The sequence below is a fragment of the Lacerta agilis genome, chromosome 7, assembly GCF_009819535.1.
Source record: "Lacerta agilis isolate rLacAgi1 chromosome 7, rLacAgi1.pri, whole genome shotgun sequence".
In the NCBI taxonomy this organism is placed as follows: Eukaryota; Metazoa; Chordata; class Lepidosauria; order Squamata; family Lacertidae; genus Lacerta; species Lacerta agilis.
Genome location: NC_046318.1, coordinates 22,092,150 through 22,115,143, shown reverse-complemented (window position 1 = coordinate 22,115,143; position 22,994 = coordinate 22,092,150). Strand labels below are relative to the sequence as shown.

At 40.7% G+C, this 22,994-nt stretch overlaps 1 protein-coding gene across 1 annotated transcript in view; it reads right to left on the bottom strand.

The window, feature by feature from the left end:
- Positions 1 to 22,994, bottom strand: part of GMDS (GDP-mannose 4,6-dehydratase) — a 255,966-nt gene continuing 232,972 nt past the window's right edge. Inside the window, exons 10-11 of the mRNA XM_033154463.1 lie at positions 1,291 to 1,359; positions 1 to 397 (exon numbers count right to left, since the gene is read on the bottom strand). Coding sequence (XP_033010354.1) covers positions 335 to 397; positions 1,291 to 1,359 — 132 coding nt within the window. The 3' untranslated portion in view covers positions 1 to 334. The remainder of the gene's footprint in view (positions 398 to 1,290; positions 1,360 to 22,994) is intronic.

Sequence of the window (22,994 nt, the reverse complement as noted above, 5' to 3'; positions counted from 1 at the left end):
TTTATGGAAATGATTTTTTTTAATATCAAAAGATACTCCAGGTAAGCTGGCCTCCATCGTCTTGTCTACATATCAGGAGGAAAACTGCAATCACTTCAGCCTATCCTCTTCATGGAATGTAAAGTCATGATGATACATGGTTGAGATTTGAAAAGGGGAAAAAAATGATCCATTGCACAAGCAAGAGGAAAATAAAATGGCAGCAAATCTTCAACACCCAGTGGAATGATTGTCGTTCCCCTTCCCCAGCAATGGCACTTGCAGAAGTCATAATTAGGCCGGCCGTCTCCCTGGAGGCTCAGTCATGTCAGCAGGTATGGAAGGAGGAACAGATTCATGCATTGGGGTTGTTCCTCATGAGTTCCACATCTGCTTCCACCATCTCTTTCACCAGCTCCTGCAAAAGGAAGACACACACACACACACACACACACACACACACACACACGAAACAAAGAAACAAACAGATGTGTCTTGGCTCTGCTTAGAGTAATAGCTGTATTCCCACAACATTACTTCCCTCTAGTATCTATTTCCCCCTGAATTAGTCCACCTGAATTAGTCCACCAACCCGAATAAACCTTTTGAGATGCATTCAAACAATCTATTTATTGTGTCCTTGAGAGCTGGTCCTACCATTAGTCTGGCAATGGGTAACAAATGTTCAGGGTATTCCTGAAGGACAGTAAATGGTTCATCATCATTACTATGATGCCAACAGGAGCACCAGTTGGATGGTTCTGCCTCAGGCACTAAAACGGCTTGGGCTGCTTTAAATGCACGTTTTTCATTTGTTGCACTCAGTCATCCCCTTTCTACTCAAAAATAGGGTTGCCATATTTCAAACGGTGAAAATCCAGACAGAAAAGTTGCACTGCTGATATGGGCTGCCACATGTCCGGATTTCCCCGGATATGTGTATGATTTCCGCCGACTGCAGCATTCCGGATATGTCTAGGAAAATCTGGACATATGGCAACCCTAGTCAGAATGGCATTTCTCATGTTGAGAATATTGCTCTGTCTCAGCATTCAACCAGCACAATGTTATGCTTAGGAAAATGCAATAATCCCTCACGGTCAGCATGCACTTCATCATCTTTCCCAAGGACATGTGACCCTTGATAGAAAAAGCTCTCACCCCTTCCTTTAAATGATATAAAATGTTATTTCATTTCTACTAATAACGAGTTTATAAATTTTTCTAAGCACAGATTTCCTCCCCTCCCCCCACAAAAAAACAGGCCATCAAATAAAATGCATGGAGATAAAAACCCCAAACAGAACTTACGTCAAATGTGACTCTGGGTTTCCAGTTGAGTTTTTGCTTTGCTTTGGTGCAATCGCCTTGAAGAAAATCCTGTGGGGAATAAAAAGACGGGTGGGTGGGTGATTCCCTTTCCAGGCTGCAGGGGAGGTGGACAGGCAAAGTAATGGTTACAAAAGTGTTGATAGACATCACCTCGCCCCAATTTCATTACAGACTCCTCCATCTACACAGAGCTTCTAGAAAGTGCCAGTGCTTTGCAGAAATTCAAACCACCTTCTTTCTCTTTCCCAATTTTTGCAACTCCGAGTCAAAGTGCTGTGGCTTATAAATCACCAGGAGGCAGCATTCAAGAATAGTTGTGCAGGCCATTTACAATGTATGCTGCACATCAAAAATATTGACTCTTTAATGGATAACATCTTGTTTTAAGCTGTCATACCTCCTAAGACTTGCTACTGGCAGAGCTGTTTCAAATTAATGTATCCCACCTTGCACTCCCCCCCCCCCCCGCGTCCAATTTTGGTTAAATTATAGAAGTAAATCAAATAGAAAACCTGACACTATAATGATCTCTTTCAGATACAATCCATATGATCACTAAAAGGGAGTGCTGAAAAACTTCACAGTTAAGAGCAATATAACAAATGAACCAGCTGATTTTCTCATTTCGAACTACTAGCTGTCGCAGGTTTTTGGATTTAGCAGTCTTTAAATGATCACGAAGTTCTTTCTAAAAGTGATCCCAAGGACAATAAGGATGATTAGGTGTCGCTTGTAAATACGGTTAACTGAAGACAGAACAAAAGAGGAGGAAAATGATTTTATTGTAAAGGGCTCTAATGAACAGGGTGCTTTAATTCAGCTCGTAGTTTTAAAAAATTAAAAATATATTCTTAACATCGCTTGTAATTTTTTTTTAAAAAAAGCTCATCTGCACCAGTTCTGCCAAGACTGTGTTCACCAGGAGTGGGGAACCTGTGGGTCTTTAGATGTCACTTTCCACTATCCCTGACTATTAAGCTATGCTGGCTAGGGCTGATGAGAATTGCAGTCCGATGGCATCTGGAGGGCCTAATGTTAGCCACTCCTGAGGAATACATACACACACAACAACAGCCTTTTTCATTACTTCCACAACAGACACATTTTGGTATAGGAGGAAGATGCTTCATTTCAGCTTAGCACTCACAGGCTGCAGCTGGTCTTAAGATACTTTTGAAAGTGATGCCCAGAACACCTTTTTACCAGGATCACATCACTTTCACATTTTGTTAATTCAAGCTGAGAGTGGAGAAAAGCTGTTGTAAAATCACACACAGATTCTACGAAATGTAGCCTGTTTGGTTATTTAATGATCTAGGAACAGCAAAATCCAACTTCAGTCTGCAATCCTAAACACACTTTGGGTATGGCCAGTAATGAGATTTACTTCTGAGGAAATATGCACAGGATTGCACCGTAAGTTAAAACAACAACAACAACAATGCCCCAGAGAAAATAGTAGACTCTTTTTTTGTGCCACGGTTATTTATAAGTCATTCAGTACCATCTAGTAGTAAAAATAATTTCACACAGACAAATTACAGTGGCTGCAACTCCATGATTTGCTGAATAAATGTATGAAGGATTGTGCCTGAAACCTTGGTGGCTAATAGTCTCTATCTCTGTGAATGGTTCATACTATGAAAAAAGTGTGATTACAATTACTTAGAAAACAACAATAGAAAAGGCTTTCAGGGAGAAAAAACCACTGCTCAACTACATTATTTAAAGTGTTAAGTGAACTGAGATATGCACCTATTTAACTTCCAGATTTAGTCTGAACTGGAGCCTAGATGCCAGTCAAAGGGCAGACTGAAGCCCTGTGCTAGGACTTTGCTTTCTTAAAGCACATCAAAGATCAGAAAGTTTATGAAAGGTGAGGATGAGGTCCCAGAAGTCCCTCTTCCCTGTCAAAACAAGGTTATGAAAAGTCCACTGACCAAGTCAAATGCAATCCTGCCACTCTTCCGCTTCTGCTGTAGCACAACATAACAATGAATCTGGGTTCAAAGCACAGTCTAGTTTACTGTCTATTTTTTCTACAATGGATTTCCCCCCTTCTTTTTGGTGCCACTGGTCTCTAAAAATACATAAAATCGGGAGGAGAAGAGCATTGAGACCCACAAATGACTGACTGAAGAATGTATTAAGATACACACACACACACACACACACACACTTTTAAAAAACAAAATCACAAAAGCAGCGTTCTTGCTTTCAGTAATTTGTTAGTACTTTATTTTTCACAGAACAAGGGATGCTGCACACACACTTTAAAGCAAAATACACTAAATCTTTACGTTCTGTGAAAAGGAAAACAAAGCTTAAAATTGCAAATTTAAAATGGGAGTTACAACCTGTTCTTGGCTATGAAAAAGCAAAGACTTGGCAAAACAACTGAAAGCCAACAGCCAAACTGGTGCTGTTTAATTCTACTGTACAAATCTCCCACAGATTTAAATTCACTTAGCTGTGATATGATCTCTGTAGGATAGCGAAAAGCATGAGTTTATCTAGTAAGTTTTTTTTTTTAAAAAAAACCTCCTCCCTTTTCGTAATTGTAGGTTTAAGTGTCAAATGCTGCACAATTATGTTTATTAAACTTGATCTCATGGCAGTTCAGTTTTATAGTCTTGGAAAAGACACATACTTTTGCATCAAAGAACTGGTTGTGGAGTGTGGTCTGGAATTTTTAAAAATAAAGCAATGAAAGCCAGAGGAAAAAATGCAAACCATTTCTATGTCAATATCCCATTTCCTGAGTTCTGGTTCTGGGTGTCATCATAGCTTTTATTTTAGCTCATTAGGTGAATGATCTGGTTTCACTGTGCAATTTATTACTGTCTAATTCAATTTTCTTTAGCAAAGCATTCGACAGCTTCACAGTACAAGCCTGGGTGAGGGATGGCTAGCACAGCTCCAAAATGTTTTGTTTGTTTGTTTGTTTGTTTTCAACTTGGAACTTAATTCTGAGACTTCCTTAAGTGGCTGGAAAGTTCAAAGAAGGATACATGTAAGGGGGTAGAGGAGCACAATGTCACAACAGAGGGTGTTACCATTGTATCACATCAATGTTCTACTGAGCAGCACAGGCAAATGTACCAGGCTGTTCTATTCAAGACATAAACAAGTCAGTATAAGGATCTGTCAAAAGAAGGGACTTTTTTGGAGGGGAGGCTGAGAGTACTATATTTATTCAGAATTATATCCCACCATATATGGAGGGTTCTGTGTAGCTAACAGCAGTTTTTAATTAAATATGTGTGTCTCTTTGCCGCAAAGGAGTCACAAATTAAGCCAAACAGATTTGACAATGTTATAGAAAGTGCTGATAATGTTCACTGAATAAGTACTGGTATGTCTTTTTTTTTTTAACAGTGCTATGTAATCATGACAGCTATGCCATATCTTAGGTTATGAAATCGAACAGTCTCAGCTCCCAAATTTGCACAAATTGTTTTTCCAAACAGGTATAATAAAAATCTGTGTTGCACAGCTGGGTTATGTTATATGGCATACATATGATGCAAATATTAAAAGATTCATGAAATTAAATTTGTTTTTAGCAGTTTTGGATATATTCATTTTGGTGTTATATACTTGTGTGAGCTGAATAAGCAGTTTTGAGTATAACACATCTTGAAAGCTAGAACTGTGTCATTTCAATCTGGTGTTAATATACATTTGCCCTGCCTTGATTACGTTGAATTGGTCTTTTACTGTGGTTTGGCCTAAAAGCATCACCTGATGGGAGACAGGGGTTTGACAAAATAATGTTAATGTTTCTTAATGATTGTAGATGTTTTACCCATGGCCTGAAACCTAGCTTTTGGAAGATGACTCCTCATAGCAAAGAGGGAGCAGAGACACTGTGAAAAACAGTTTCTGTAGTTTGAAATTAGACACAGAGAGCTGAAATCTTCTAGTTGCAGTTAGCTGAAAATGAGGTGCAGCTTGGAGGTGGGGTGGGGAGCGGGAAGGCTACATTTTCTTTAGGGATCAGAAATTCAAAGGGCTATCCATTTGCTTCCAATAAGAGCTCTGCTCTTGTATTTGCAAATAAAGCAAACATTACAAAGACACTGTAAGTTGCTGTCATGAAATGCTCTCATTGAAAGGTAACCGACTGCCCCAGAACTTTTAATCGCTTTGGAACATGTTACAAATACAGTGCATATTTATGAAAGGACCACTGTAACTCTATAGAGTAACAGACAATTAAAGCAAGAGTACAGGTCAATTACATTTTAGCAAACAAGACCACAATCAAATTGGTAATGGATGTTAAACATCTTTAGGAATTTCAGGACGGCATCTATGAATGGCATTCACTTTTCATTTTTCCCTTCACTATTTTTAGAAAAGTGAAGTTGTGGAACAAGCATGATACCAGGGGAATAGAAGAATGCCAGTGAAATTGGTTCTTCATCTAAATTTGTTTTAATGTAGTGCGAGCTGGCTAACCTCCATTCTTGTGCCAATAGGTTTTTTTGGGTATTTTTTTAAAGACAGAATTTTCACGAAGAGCCAAAAGACTGGAAAATGCAAGCAGTTCAGATATAAAGTGGTTTCACTTGCAATTAAAGGCTAGACCGCTTCCTAATGTGAACAAAGAAGCATTTCACTTGCTAAAAACATACATGCAAAGTAACTTATTTGTGGAAGGGGGGGGGGGAAATGGTTGAATAGAGTAAAGATGCTTTCCATTAAGGGCTAGTTCTGAAAGGTGCTGAGCTCTAAAGTCCTCCATTTGTTTCATGATTTTGTTGGCACTCAGCACATCTTAGGATAAGGTCCCATTATAATGTTTCCATGATACTGTTAAGTCAATAACAAATCAGGAAATCTAAGCCCAACCTCTTCCACCATTCACTAAAAACCTGCCTGCTAATCTTTGGTCTAACATTTCCAAAAGGCCAAAGCACATGGATCCCAAGAAGTAATAAACATAAGGCTGACAATAACGATAAGGAATAGCCGCCGCTCCTCGTTTCTCACCACACTGCAGTATATCAGTACAAATTGAAGCTGAATCCAGACTTCTCCTTTAGTGACAGGGAATGATAAGAGAGAAGAAGAAAACAGCAAACTGTCTGGTTTGTTCAGGAAGTTGGGAACTGGTGGCAATGTCCATCAAGCGGACCAAGGGAATGCCGTCAGCATTAAAACAATGCTTCAGCTCAACGTCAGGGAAAGAGCATCAGTCAGCAGAGTTTGACAAGCACATTGACACTGGAGACAATGGAGCAAAACAGAGGGGGTTGGCCCTGTGTGATGTGCGATTTGGTGCTTAATCGCTTTGATGGAAACAGTGCAGAGTTTAATTAACACAAGGATAAAACGCTTACCTATCTCTTCAGAGAGCAGGTTGCGGTCCTTACTTTTGTGCTTATGTCAACCAAATCACATGGCTGGCAATGTAAATAAAAGCAAAATTATTTGACTGGTTCACTTGCTAAAAATGGTTCTTTAAGCAGATAAATGTCTCCCACCGGAGGGCTAATCCAAAGATCACTGAAGTCAGTACCTGTACTGATTTCAAGAGGCTTCAGATTAGCTCGGTAGATCCTCTCTTCATTAAGGGGAAAAGTGATACCCTCTGTTATGTTCCATGTCCAGAAAAGATGACACAGATGTGGGTTTAACTCCTCCATTCCTCTCACTATGGAATCCTAAGGTCACCACAGGGTGCCTTTATTATGTCAGTACCCTGAGAGAATACTTGTCTGAGTTGGCCAGCACATGACAGTGGGTACTCGCTACACCACAGTAAACCCCTGAAGATTATAGGTTGCTCTCTATTTATTTGATTTTTTTCAACTACAAAAAAGCAAACAAGAAGCAACATATTCATTAACTAACATTAAATTAAGAACTCATTTTAAAAACAACCGCTTTACATATTCTTTTTTCAGATCAAATTCATTGACACACCACACATTAAATTTCACAAAGGGGAGGGGAGGAACAGACAGTTAGAGTTAAGAGTGTGTTTAGCAGGCTTTTACATATATCATTGTTAGACTCAATGTGTAACAACAACAACAATTTTATGTATATCCCAACAACAACAACAACAACAACAACAACAACAATTTTATTTATATCCCACCCATCTGGGGTATACCAGAAATGGAAATAATTTTACCAGGAAATCATCCCTGACATGGTAAAATCAACTTGTAGTGAGTTTCTCACAACAAAAAGTAACATTTAAATCCACCCTAAGTACTCTTACCACCAGCTGTGGCAGTACTGCCAAATACAAAAATTCAGAATCATCAATTTTACATTCCAGCTTTTCATAAGACAATGAAATGTGTGCAACAGTATTTCTAAGTTTGATGGGGAAATTATGGAAAAAATGTTTTCAGTATACTGCATGGGCCTCAAATTTTCTCTTTAAAATTAAATTGATACCTGCATTACTGAAGTTAACCAAATCTACATATGGTTAATAGAAGATAGCACATTGCATTTATTTATTTGTTTGTTTGTTTGTTTAGCAAATACTATTTCAGTACCTCAGCCCCTGAATGATGCTACTTTTGCCAGTCCTTCCACATGCTTCCAGTCCTGGCCTCCTTTGTCTATTGCCTCTTCCCCCAATTTAGCCCACCTAATCCTACAAAAACAGACATCCTTTACCCCTTTTAAACTGTGATGATAGTGGTGACCCCCTAGAATTGACTTGTAGGTGATCAAGCAAGGAATTGTAATTTGGTGCACAATTCCATCCCTGGAGTAAGGCACAGAGTTCCTTCCTACTCACAGTACGCAAGGATCCTAAACGTCTTACCAACCTGCATTTGCTACCACAAAGTGCCTGCACTCTACTTTAAGCAACTTGTGGTTCATATCTCTTGTACCTATGATGGACAGGTTGTCCTGCCTCACTGTGGAGGGCTTTTTACTACCTCCAGTTCTGTGATCCTGAGGATATACCAAGTCCTTCCCCAGACATTACCCTTAATCACTGATAATGTCAGATTCTGTCGTTCCTTTCAATAGATGAAAAATGATGTCACTGAACTGTTCCCAAGGTACTCATAAAACTTGTCTCTTAGAAGACTCAACCACATAAAATAGCCTTCTTTGAAGGACACCAGTACTTTAAAACATGGAGAGAGAATCATGAGGCAGTGATTTATATGAATATATTGTATCAGTGTATATCTAGAGTGAGAAATATTCCCCCATAACATTTCTGACAGATAGTTACAAGTTCTGCTCTCCCTACTCAAATCACACACAGCCAACATGGTGGTCTAGAGCATGTTTTTTCAACCACTGTTCCGCGGCACACTAGTGTGCCGCGAGATGTTGCCTGGTGTGCCGTGGGAAAAATTGAAAAGTAATTATAAAATACTTTCTTTGTGTTTATTCAAGAGAATTACTTTATATATAGTCAATATAGGCACAGAATTAATTTTTTTAACATTTTCTAATGGTGGTGTGCCTCGTGATTTTTTTCATGAAACAAGTGTGCCTTTGCCCAAAAAAGGTTGAAAAAACACTGGTCTAGAGATCGGGAAAGGAGTCAATAAGTTTTGGATCTCACTCCCAAGGCATGGTCATGCATCAATGATAATCTTGCTTCTTATTTATTAATTATCAACAACACGGCTTTGTTGGCAGGTTTTATATTATTATTATTATTATTATTATTATTATTATTATTATTATTTTGCATACATATCTTCCATAGCAACAAATTTTTCTAATACAGCTTCTACTCTTGTTGGAAAACGAATGATTCATGCAACGGTTAAAGTAAAGAAGGTGGGATGCTTTTGCATTCTCAGAGCAGGTCTCCACAAACGTATCCCTCAGCATGCTCCACAGAAGAGGAAATCCAAGCAATGGCCTTTCACATGACATCATAAAAGCCTAATTTATCACCAGCCACCAAACATCTAGAAAATCATAACATCCTTTCAGGAAAGCCATGTGCAAAATAATCAGATCTACTTTGATGACAGCTTAATACATTGGTCCAAGTAGGACACTACAAAGAGTACCCTTTGCAGGTACTTGTTTACAACACATCCAGCTGCATTCTTAACCTCAGAGGAGCATTTCCTGATTTTCATTCCATACACATACTTCCCAATTAGTATTATTCGAGTGAGATTCTAGTCCACCCCACATTCCATATTTAGAGTCGCTCTGTTAATTTCACATGCAGGACCAAGGACGGGGAATTTTATAGTAAGTGAAGAATCATCCAGCATCGAAGGAGTTCTGCAGTAGCATACAGTGCCCAAATGGACAGGTTGTGAATCCACATAACCAAGGACAAAATGGAGTAACCCTCTTTCTTCTGCCATTGAACTTCAAGGCCATATGGCAGAACTGTAGCTACACCCTCCCCATCAGAGGCTTTGTCTATTGAATATGAGAGAGAGAGAGAGAGAGAGAGAGAGAGAGAGAGATCTCTTACTCACTTAAAGCTGAAGCAGTTACCTTTTCATTGAGGTGACTAATATAGTGGTACCTCGGGTTAAGAACTTAATTTGTTCCGGAGGTCCGTTCTTAACCTGAAACTGTTCTTAACCTGAAAACACCACTTTAGCTAATGGGGGCCTCCCGCTGCCGCTGTGCCGCCAGAGCATGATTTCTGTTCTTATCCTGAAGCAAAGTTCTTAACCTAAAGCATTATTTCTGGCTTAGTGAGTCTGTAACCTGAAGCGTCTGTAACCTGAGGTACCGCTGTATTGTGAATTCTCTGAGACCTAGCCTACTCACAGAGCTTGAGGTCAGGGCAGCACTGCAGACTGGCCCCCCTGTTCTGGGTGCAATGGGGACAATTTGCATCATTTCTAAACAAGAAGGAAGTCAAGCAACTGGCTTTAAGACATGGGCATAGCCAGGATTTTTGTGGGGGGGCAGGCTTCTGTTAGGGGGTGCAGAACCTCAAATTTGTATTGATTTGGGGGGCAGCTGCCCCCCTTGGCTAATCCAATGCTCTGAGGGCATTAACTACAGTAAATGGGAACAGAGTTTGCTTTCCTATACAACAGATAATACGGGGCAGGTGCCTGTGTTTTACACAACCCTATTAGGCACTGGTTCTGACAGCTCGCACAAACTAAAGCTATATGGGAGCAGGACATTGGCAGTGACAATGAAGAGACTCAGTGGTCAAGTTTGTGGACAAAACACCCATTCAAAACTATTTCTGCCCAAACAGGGATCCCAAAATCTGTGCTTGGTATGACGATGGTATATGACAAAACAAAACAAAACAAAAAATTCCTTCCAGTAGCACCTTAGAGACCAAACTAAGTTAGTTCTTAGTTCATGCACACGAAGCTCATACCAGAACAAACTTAGTTGGTCTCTAAGGTGCTACTGGAAGGAATTTTTTATTTTATTTTGTTTTGACTATGGCAGACCAACACGCGTACCTACCTGTAGATGGTATATGACACTCACCCTCCTCAAATTATCCCATATGCAAGACTCTTAATTCCATTTGTGTTGCAACGTGCGCACACTAGGCGCCTTGAAGCCGACTCGAACTTCTGTCGTCTAAATTGCCGCAGCCAGATTACTGGCTGAGGTTCTATTTGATCTCACAAAACTCCTGTTTTAAAACTGCTGCATTGGTTGCCAATTCATTTCTGGGCCCAATTCAAGGTGCTCATGTTGTTGTTTAAAGCCCCAAATAACTCATACCTGAAAGACTTCCTCCTTCCCAACAGAACCTCTCAGGTGCTGAGATTTTTTGCTTTTATATTGACTGATTAGGAACAGGCATACAGAAGTGTCTTAAGAGTGTTCAGCAAACTACCAATATAAGCTACATGAAGCCATTTAAAGCCAGCCTAAATACAAGGGTATTAACAAGGAGTTTATAATCTTAATCCAGTAATCAAAATCCAATACAATGGGCCAATGTAGTACAAATGGAGTCAATGGATGATGCAAACAAGAAGAAACTCTAAGCCAACTTTTGAGGGGAGCCTCATAGGTGTGTGGATCCAAGCTATTTCAGTCTTTATTTATAGAAAAATTCTGATTTGAACTGCACTTTGCATTCTGCAAGAAAGCTGTCCTGCTGGTGGCACACTGGATATGTCTCAAGTGCTCCTGTGCTCTGCAATACCCACCAGATCTTAGTAACTTCTGCTTTTTAAAATCACCATTTTCTTTTGTGGCTCGCTGCTCTTTCATTTGTCACTTCAGCCTTCGGCTAACCTGCCCTTCTGAGGCTTATTGCCACAGGACGCAGTGAAGAATAACTTTACAGTGTTGAGTGATCAGTTTGTTTCATGGTTCAATCCACAGTGGGGCTGTAGTACTATATTTAAAAGGCCTCCACCACATGAGGAGGGGTGCTGCTTGATGAGATCTGCCTACACCATGGTGGGCCTTTATAAACATCGCAGCAGCGTTGTGGGTTGAACCCACAGAAAAGCAGCTGCCCGGCTGCTGCTCTTAACATCTGAAGGGCACGTATCTGGGTTCAAAGAGAGGTGGACAAATTCATGATGCACAGGATATCAGTAGCATTAGGAAGATTATTATGGCATGTGGAGTCATGTTCAGGGTGTTTCTAAACCACAGACTGCCAGAAGCTAAGGATGAGTGACAAGGATCTGATTGCTCTCATTATTGACGTACGCTGCTTAATTCTCGCTATGTTGTAGCTTTTATTGGATGCTACTGGAGACAGGATGAAGGTTTATGTGGACCATAGGTCAGATTCACAAAGGCTACTAATATTCTCTACTGCTCTTCTCAATGAAACACTCTCCCACTTGCTCTCTTTTTCAAGCGAAAGCCAATCTGTATTTTCTGTTCCTCAGCTCTACCCAGATACCTTGCAATACCCTGATGATCATAATTTTCTTTCACTCTAAGGGTTTTTTGAGCTTTGGTTTCCCTTATTTTGAATCAGATTTCCAGCCAGCAGTGTACCAACCACACACTCTGTGCAATCTGTTCATTTTCTTTCTACTTCTATTCCAGCTGGCACGCTTATGGGGAACATCCAGGTCAAAGGATCACTGCTGCCTTGTATCCTCTGTTTGTTCAGAGACAAATAAAAGAAAGCAATGCACGCTGCACTGGAAGAAATGGATGAATTTTTTTATTATAGCAGCAATGTTGTATAGATTGCTCTCCAAACACTTCTGCTTCTATATGTGTGTGAATCTTCTGCCATACTGTTTACGTTTTGTAGATGAGATGGTACATCTAGAGTAGTGATGGGAGCCTCTGACACATGAGTCCAATTAGGCTAGTTGGTCTCGCCATGTGAGGCAGCTTCAGTCAAGTCATGCCCCGCTGCCGTACACATTGTGCCTTTGCACAGTGATTGCCATGATTATATGCCAATTGTTGGCACCTGCAAACTCCTGGTGCCTTTGCCCATGCAGGCTGATTTCAAACCACGTGGGCAAAGGAAAACAGGTCACCTCATCAGGTGAATGACAAGTGGGCAACTCCAGCCACCTGTCAAAGTTGGCCCACAAGGGGCGGGGGATTAGGGAAATTAGACTGGCCTCGACCAGAGCCAGGGCCTTTTCGGCCATGGCCCGGCCTGGTGGAACGCTCTCCCACAAGAGACTAGGGCCTGCAGGATTTGACATCTTTCCGCAGGGCCTGCAAGATGGAGCTGTTCCGCCAGGCCTTTGGCCAGGTGGCAGTCTGACCTATTTTCCTTCGTGTAATAACAAGCATGAAGGAGGCCTCCCAGCCTGTTCACAGGTCCTTATATGATCAGTGGAAACAGTTGGTCCTGGCAAGTATTAACCGCTCTCAATCTTAACCTGATAACTGCCATTTGTCCAGATTTAAATTTGTCTGAATTAATTTTAAGATGTATTTTAATTAATTGATGCCTGTTTTTATGTATACTGTGTTAGTTATATGATGTTAGCCGCACTGAGCCTGGCTCCGGCCAGGGAGGACGGGGTACAAATTTCTTCTTCTTCTTCTTCTTCTTCTTCTTCTTCTTCTTCTTCTTCTTCTTCTTCTTCTTCTTCTTCTTCGACTGTGGAATGCAACCAGTTCCTCACCCCTCTTCTACAGCTACTGAACTGTTCTAATGAATACATTTCCAGAACTCTGGCTTCCATAATGTAGGAGTGCCCTCACGGAATGCGGGTTACTGAAATGCCTATATGCACCTTTCTTTTTTTTCAGGGCATCATCACCAAATGAAAATTGTATTGATGTCAGTCTGTCCCTCTCTATGAAGCTCTTAGCTTAAAAACCGTCAACTGAAAATGGCATTTTTGATTGACTACCCAAAGAAATCTTTATTATTTCACCCTGCAGCAAACATGAAGGAAAATTTCAGAAAAGGGAAAAGACACATACAAACCTTGTCATTTTCAAACGACCCTGCCCTAGTTACGAAGCTTACTTTACATCCAGAAGGAAGGGCAACACTGAAGCATACTCTATTTAGGTTTCTTTAAGATGAACTGGCCATGGGAGGGGAAAAATCCGTTTCTGTTAAATGTTAAACATTGTCTATGCACTTCATCTTAGGTGATAAGTTCACTTTTAGATGTTCACCCTTTAAGTTATTTAAGTCCTGGCTACCATATGGGTTTTGAAAACACAATCAGGAATCTTTTAGATGAAATATGGATGCCTCTAAGCCTCGCTACTGTCCTACGTACGCAACTATGTTCCAAAATAAGCAGGTTTTCGCCATGTTGTGAAGAGGCCTTGGTGTTTTGATAATACAATAGCTTTCAATAATAATACTTGGTAAACAGTTCTGTTGCTGCTACGCATAATGAAGTTGAAACCACACAAAACAACTCAAATAATTGTGTATCACACACAATGGAAAAACCCCAAACCAATGTTTAATATGGGACATAGATTGCCAGAGTACGTTAAAGCATAAGGAAGGAACCATCATTATATCTGTGGTTTTGCTGCCAATTTTTAAGGTACAACATGAATTACAGATGGAGAACTAAACTGGTTTTTTTAAACAATTGCGGGATGCAAAGGAGGTCCTTGACAGATATTTAATATCATGATGTTATCCTTAGTAAACAGCAAAGAACAGAATAGCAAAGAGAGCTTGTTTTTCAGTAGGACCTACCTTTTGAAACTGCTTATTTTGGTAATTAATGTCATATGTTTTTAGTAATGTGAAAAAGTTAAGATCTTTATTAGGAACATGAACCACCTTGTGACAGTGTAACCCTGTATGCAGTGGCTGATGCTTCCAAGAGTTGCTTACTTCTATTCCTCCTCCTCCTCGGTGCTTACTCAAAAGCTCACACGGTTTGGGAAAATGTGAGTAGCACAATGTAAATATAGTGTACAGCTGAAAAGAAGAAGAAAGCATTTGGGACGTCCCACTTTCTCTAAGGGCTTCTCTAAACGTGTTGTTTAGAAAATTATTTCCGTTGCAATTTCTTTTAAAGCAAAGAGTAAGATGGAAAGAAAAAGGTGGGAGTAAAGTTGCAGGACTGATGAGAGAAGTGATACAAAAAGAGAAACACCAATTAAGTTGTTCCCTGAGCTACTTCATCATATAATTAACTGCTTGGGGCAAAAAGATGTGTTCCTCCATGCAGCCGTTTGATTGAAACTACCAATGCATGTTAAGTGAAGAATTCGGTATCTTCTTTGTGAGCAAATTAATGCAGATTAGGCCTCTTCTTTCTTTTCCAGTTCACAGCAGGTCTGTGCTGACAGATCAGGAGTCAGAGTATGTTCCACACCCGTGTCCATCAAACTGACAGTTTTTATTGCTAACACAGAGATCCCCGGTTCCCCATTCATTGGTGTATTTTTAGGAATTTTTGACTCAGCTTTGTAATGTGAGTTGTGAGACATGGGAATGACATTTCTCTATCTTAGCAATCTTCAATCTTCAATCACTTTATTTCAGCTTTAAGCTCATATAAAACAATACTAAGACAAATACACACATTAAATTTGAAAATTAATGACAATAAAAGCCTTAATAAAGATACAAAATTAAATATGGGAATTATAAGGAAATTTCATCTATCTTAGCAACAAGTCCAAAGTTCCCCGAGTTTAGGTGCAAAGGAATCTATGAAATCTACATTAATGCTCTTGTTAGTTCAGGTTGCTGCTTCCTGTAGTGTCAGGATTTTGCTCCATGTACTCAGACTTCCCAGGCAAAAAAAGGGAGACAATCAGGTCCAGCCAAAGATATTCTGCTGCCTGAGGCAAAGGTGTCCCCCAGCCCACATTCCATGCACAGAAACTGACTGGACTGGCAGTTCCGCCTTACTTTGAAACTGGCAACAAAACAGCACCCTCAGTTAACCTGAAGACAGTAGTCTGTATGTCAGGTTGTGTGGCACACATAGCTCTAATCTCTAACAGTGGGGAATGGCAAGGGTCTCAGGAGCAATGGTCCACCCCCCTGCAAGTATGTGCTGTCGGAGGGGTTTGCCTCACTCTGCCCAATGATAGGACTGGCTCCAAGATTAGTGTGTGCTGTTATACAGGTTATATTAATACAAGCAGTGAATGTGCTACATAAGCACCTATCATGGACTGGCTGGATGCAGAGGAGTGTTGGGAGGCAGCAGCTGGGGAACCCCTAAGGGAAGAAGGCTCAGAGCCAGGGGGTTGGTGGTGGGATGACGATGAGATGTCAGAGGGAGTAGAGGGAGAAGACTGGGAGGAGGAGGTGTCAGAAGCTGAAGAGGCAACAGGGTTCAGTGAGCAGGAAGAGGCTGTGGCAGACAGCAGCCTAGAATCAGAGGCAGAATCAGAGGCTGGAGAGGAAGGAGGCTGGTGTAGAAGTCAGGAGGTCTCCTGCTCCTACTGTGACCAACTCCCCTCCCCACCCCAGTCTCCCAGAGCCAGAAGAGGTATGAAGAGTGTGGAGCAAAGACAGGTAACACATCAGTCTCAAATTGCTTGGGAAGGATCTGGCAAAGGAGGAAATTTAGGAAGCTGCGGGAAGGAGGGGACCTTTAGTCCCTGCAACTGCCTCATTGGGAAAAGCTGTTTTTAAAAAATACAGAGGTCTTCCACAAGACTTCCCTTAGTATTATTTCAGTAAGTATAGCTGAATATCAGTCTTGTGCACGGGTACAGAAGTACCTGCACACTTGCCCAGAACCTTTTTAATGGCTTTTGAATGGTTTCATTGCTGAAAACAGCTTTGATTTTTTTAAAACTATAAAAATATTTTTTATAAATCAATCAATAATAAAACGGTATTGGAGGAGTGCGGGAGTAGTGAATGAAAGGAGGAGCCAGAAAACACAGCACAGAAACATTCCATCAAGGACTTCCCACTGGTGTGGATGGGAAACAACAGTACATCTATGCAAAGTATAAGCCTTAAACTGCATCTAAAAGCAACTCATATTTTGCCCAAACCTTAGAGAAGTTTGAAGCCTTAAGCAACACAACATCTCTTGTTTATCTGTAGATGGTTTCTTAACAAGTGACCACTAACTGTAGTTAGGCTGGCTTCATTCTTTAATCAGTCTTCCAGTAATATCAGCTCCACAGTTACAGTGCTTAATAGTTGGGGATCTTACCTAAGAAAACTTACCACAAAGAGTAACTTTAATTTTAAAAACTTGATGTGTACGGGACAGTGGGGGAAAGGGAACACTTTTACTGTAAATCAGAACAATCCATATGCACTCAAAATACCTGCAGTTTTCAGGAGTGTTAGATTCTGCACTTGGAATTCTGATTTAGCTAAAAGATGTGTAAGAACATATGCAGGCAGACGGCTCTTTGGCAGCACACCTGAAGAAGATCAAGCATGTAAATGATTGCTTATAAGTCCAATAGTAACTCATGTTCACTAAAGAAGTTCCAGAGTTCTCTTTGGAGTATGGTGGAAATAATTTATTTGTTTTGTGGAAAGTACGCTTTCACAGCTAAGCAACATAGCTTTAGGGAATAAATACCAATGACATAGTCACGCAGGACCTATAATCCAATTTTATTTTATTTTTAAATGGTAGCAAAACAATCCTGACATAAAATTAATGCCAAGAGGAGGAGCGTATCATGCTCTTCAAAATGTTTTCCTCATACATCAGATCTGAGAAGTGAAACAAAGAAGGGAACTGAAAACTTGAGTCATATTGTAAATCCATGGACTTTTCTATACACCAAGAAAGACACCAAGAGCTTTGCAGATAGGACCAATAAGTCTTAATTTGTGAATCCTCTCCTGATCAGCAATATGTATACTTTTTCTGGTCAGCAGTCCATTATGACAAATCTGACACCTCTCCAGCCAGCAGGAGTCAGATTTGTCAAAATTCTGATGGCCTCAAGCCTGTTCTTTCCTAACTTACCTAAATGATTTTTTTAAAATAATTAACTTGCACAGCTAAGTATGACCACCATTCATATATCTGAAGTCTTCTTGAGCAGTTGTTGTTTACTAATTACAACGAATGCACAAACAGAGGAATAGCCACAAATAATTTTTTTTTCTTTACAAGGAGAATGTTAAAAGGCAAGATGTGTTTTCTGTATTCCCCAAACTTTCTGCCCAGCACACCTACCTGAAAGTGGGTAATGAGTATCAGCCTTGCAAAGGAATATTTTTTTTAAGAAAGAAGAGTCTAGGCCTGCAAGTCACTCTCTGACTACCCCTGTTCCCCACAATACTGGAAGTAGGGGGCTTGACATGAAGCCACCTAGTGGTGAGAGAAATATATGATACCCATACCTAGATGGAGTACAGTGGTACCTCAGTTTAAGAACAGCCCTGTTTACGAACTACTCGGTTTACGAACTCCGCAAAACCAGAAGTAGTGTCCCGGTTTGTGAACTCTACCTCGGTCTAAGGAAGCCGAATGGTGGAAGTGCACCGGTGGCGGGAGGCTCATTAGGGAAAGTGCGCCTCGGTTCAAGGACAGTTTCGGTTTAAGAAGGGACTTCCGGGATAGATTACGTTCGTAAACCGAGGTACCACTGTGTAGTCTTCATAATTTCACACACTCCAGCAAAAAGCAAAGGGAAGATTTTTGAAGGTGTGCATCAACCTGACCGTTTCACTGAAATAAGTTGGCTATTGCAAACGGTTGTGAATTTGTCATTTAACGCTGAGCATAGGGCAGTAAAACTTTACATTAAAAATACTTATTCTACTTAAATCTTTCTTTTGCATGGGACTCACAATGGTCTGAGCAGTTCAATTTCAGCAATGGTGCACACAACAGATGATTCCCAGGTCTTGGACAACATCCATTTCCATAGTACTGGTGAGTAAAACCCATGAGTGAAATATAGGTTGGTCATACACACAGTGGATTGCTCTTGGTGTTTACTAGCAGTTCAAGAGGCACTCCGTGAGGTGCTGACATTTACGGAGGGAAGTTTTATGATGGGAAATCTATCCCTTACATGACAGCTACATTTCTCGCCCTGTAACATGATGATCCAACTGATAACAGCACTGTTTTAACATGCTGCAATAAAAACGTCTAATTTCTTTGTTGTTTTATGACACTGGCTAATTCTGGAATGCTTTCAAGCATGATATTGATATTCACCTGGGATCCGCTTGCATTCAGAAACAGCTACTTCTAAATTCAAATTAGCAGACTAAATACAGGATCACAAACTGTGCAGGATCACGAACTGCACTGATTACTACCAGGGCGTTTAGCAAAACTAATCTACTGTAGAAAAAAGAAAACCCAATGATGAATGATAAAAAGATGAGAAGGCATCAATAATGCTAACACAGCGAGGAAGCAATTTTCATTATCAGCGCAATAAGAAGGATACTATGGTTGCAATAGGAGAAATGATAATATTTTTTTCATTTTAAGTGCAGATCTCTTGTTCAAGCTGTATTCACATTGCATTTCTGGAACTTCTCACCGGAGACTGCAGAATTTGTAAGGACCTTAGAATCAGAATCAGGACTGAGCATCAAAGTGCACAGTTTCAAAATTCAATGCTTCACAAAATTAGGTGCCACATTTTGAGTTATTTGAGCCTAATAGTTTCTACCAACTGAAACACTATTGACTCCACATAGGCAATTACTAGAGAAATACGAACATTTACCATTTACCATTCACCTCACAGTTTATCTGTCTGAACAATCTCACCAGCTCTTAACCCCAAACCTCACCCTAAGTGACATCAGAAAGGTGTTGTGCAACTGTAGCTTCCATTGTCCTGTTTCAGGGATTACAGGGGAACCCAAATTCTTCCCACACAAAGTACTTCTCTCTTTTTTAGTCAGCTGGTGTATACCTTTATGGCCTCAGGCCAAACTCCCAGCAGGATTTTGCCAGCTATTCACATTTATCAGAAAGCTTTTACAAATATGGCCTCCATCCAGATTTTTTTATGTTTCTGCTGCAATCTGATGATCTCTTCTCCCAAGATATCCCTGTATACACAACGGAAAACATTTATGGCTCACTTTAATTACATTTCATTTTTCACTTTGGTGTAATGAAGCAGAAGGCTGGCCCAATACATTTTTAGGTGAACCACAAAATGGTGCCCCCTCCCCACCAGGGAAGAAAGGGTGACTGAAGATCTACATCAGGAACAAGGGGGAAGTATATATCTGCATCAGTGTGTGTGTGTGTGTGTGTGTGTGTGTGTGTTATTGGGTTGTTGTTTTTATTTTGATTATATATGTTGTGGTTTTTATGTTGATCGTTTCTGTGAACCGCCCTGAGACCTCTTGGTATAGGGCAGTATATAAATTTAATAATAATAATAATAATAATAATAATAATAATAATAATAATCTGCTGCCCCTGTGAATCCTGTCACCTGAAGTAGTCACCTCACTTTGCCTCATGGGTGGGCCAGTCCTGAACAAAGCAAACCAATAAATCCCCTTCCCTTCTCAACACAGAGGCTAAATCAGGCATAGGCAAACTTGGCCCTCCAGATGTTTTGGGACTACAACTCCCATCACTCCTAGCTAACAGGACCAGTGGTCAGGGATGATGGGAATTGTAGTCTCAGAAACATCTGGAGGGCCGAGTTTGCCTATGCCTGGGCTAAATGCTCACAGTTATACTCTTCCATCCCTGTAGTTGAAGAAACTACTGATATTTATTTATGCCAGTGATGACTATTATTATTTTTTAACCAGAGGGTCACATTCACTCTTGGTCAGCCTTCCAGGTGCCACATGTCAGTGTGCTGGTGTGGCCAAAATTAGGTGGCTATTTATACCCTTGCACATGTGCATGTACCCAAACACAGCTTCTTCTCCTCAGTTGATCCATGCACATCAGAGGAAGGGTTATTTCGCTCAATCTGAGGACCCAGGAGGAGCTACTGGGTGCTGGGCTAGACAGAGGTTAAAATTGATTTGCTCACCCCAGCGCCATGTCTAATTTGGTTGGGGGTTTTTTGGTGGGGGTGATCACTGCCAAACTTGATGGGGTCTTGAGGGAACAGAAACAGATTGGTGTGTGTTTGGGGGGCTGCATCAGTCCCTTCGGCCTGGGTGAGTCACTCCTGATTGATATAATTCTCATAAAGCCATCAATAAAGAGGAACAATAAAACAGCAAATTAAAGTAGCATTTAAGCAATCAAAAGACTTAAATGGTTCTGGCAAAATAAAAAAAGATATTCAGCTGGAACTGAAAGGATAACAATGTAGGTGCCAGGCAAGAGTCCTCAGAGAGGGAATTCCAAAAGTTGAGCACTGTAGCCAGGAAGGCTCTCCCTTCATACAATGCAATACATGCATTATAAGTAAGACTGCTTCGAAAAACATAAATAAGTCTAGATTACTTACTAGGACAAACAGTATGGAATGCATGTCATCTGTTTTAACAGCCCCCTACTGGTTTCTGTGGGTTAAACCACTGTGCTTCTTGGGCTTGCCGATTGAAAGGTCGGCAGTTGGAATCCCCGCGATGGGGTGAGCTCCCGTTTCTGGGTCCCAGCTCCTGCCCACCTAGCATTTCGAAAGCACACAGTGCAAGTAGATAAATAGGTACCGCTCCAGCGGGAAGGTAAGTGGTGTTTCTGTGCACTGCTCTGGTTTCGCCAGAAGCGGCTTAGTCATGTTGGCCACATGACCCGGAAAAAACTGTCTGTGGAAGCCGACAAACGCCGGCTCCCTCAGCCTTTAAAGCGAGATGAGCACCGCAACCCCAGAGTCGTTCGCGACTGGACTTAATTATCAGGGGTCCCTTTACCTTACTGGTTTCTGGTGAATTACCAGAACATTACCATGAACAGTGATGCAGTTTTATTGCTAGGTTTGCAGTTTATATTTTGTTTTCTCTATTGTTGTTACTGCCTTTGTATTTCTGTATTCTCTAACCTGATAATGGCATTTCCATACTGATTTGTTTTATGATTAAAAGTCACCTCGTAAGTTTCTCAAGACTGAAATGATGGATATAAATACCTTAGGCACACATATACAAGCAATTGAAGGGCTAAATTGTCATTATGTGCAAGCACAGGAGCGAACACCCCCCCCCCCACCATAAAATAGTTGGTGGGCATTGCCGTTCAAATGGTGTCAGTGCTGCGTCATGTGATTGATCATGCAGGAGGGGGCTGATCTGCCCCGGCCTCCCCAATATTTTATTCAAGTTGGCACCCCTGTGTGCAAGTTTACACCATCCTTTGAAATGTACTGTTCTTGGTGAAAATATCCACTCTCATGCTTTTTTTTAAAAAATGGAATAATTCTTTCCCATTTAATATGAAAAATATTAAACATCACCGGTCAAAGAATATGCATTTAATTTTGAAAAAAACAATCTCTTGCTTGGAAAAACAGATAAAATAATTGTTTTAACTATATTTGCACATATTATGCTCCCGGTAACACATGGGTCTATTGTGTTGTTGTTTTTTACTGCTAGTGTGATTTTATTAGGCAAGGCAAGGTGATTAGGAGGTGGACATGACTATGTTCATTCAGGAAAATTGGGATACAGGATATATAAGAAGTCAGTTACGAATTAAAATGCTTCAGAGTTGTTGTGCGTAGATGAATCTAAGCTTCAGAAGCGAGGAGGAAATTTTCCTCAGAAAAATAGGCAAAGCATTATATACACCCTCAAGTATTTACGCAATGAGAGTCACTGCATTGTTAGGATACATTAAGATACTATTGCACATAGGATGTCCCAGATGGCCCAGAAGTGACCTTTCAGAGAATGATCACACCCTAGGGTGTCTAAGTACTATTGCAACACACCAACATGGACTGAAAATCCACAGGCAAGAAACAAAGGAGTTTAATTTTAATGAGAAAAGAGGTGGGCCGGGTTCACTGAAGCTGCAACAGAGAGGATTAGATTCAGCTTTCTCCTGCCAGTGTAGCACCATGTGAAGGATTTCATGCAAGTTAGGACAGAGTATTATTTCTTTTGCCTGACCTCAGTGTACCTGGTAGGTGTGGATAAGGGACAGGCGCTTTAATTCCCAACTGAGCTGCACAGGGAGGAGTATCTGGGAGAGGAGATCCTAGTTAAATCAGTGCATTGCTTAGTATCCCAGGTTACACCTACTCGGTCAGTGGACCTTTTTAAAACACTGAGCCACAAACACACTTTACAAACGTAGGAACAGAAACCAGCTTTTTCTGTGAAAGTGGTTGTTCACTAGTATGCACCATTCTTTCTAGAAGCTGAGTGTGACGTTTTGGATCGCTCCTGCCAAATCATTCTAGATCAGTGTTTCCCAACCGGGGGCCATATGATATTCTAAGGGGCCCCCAAG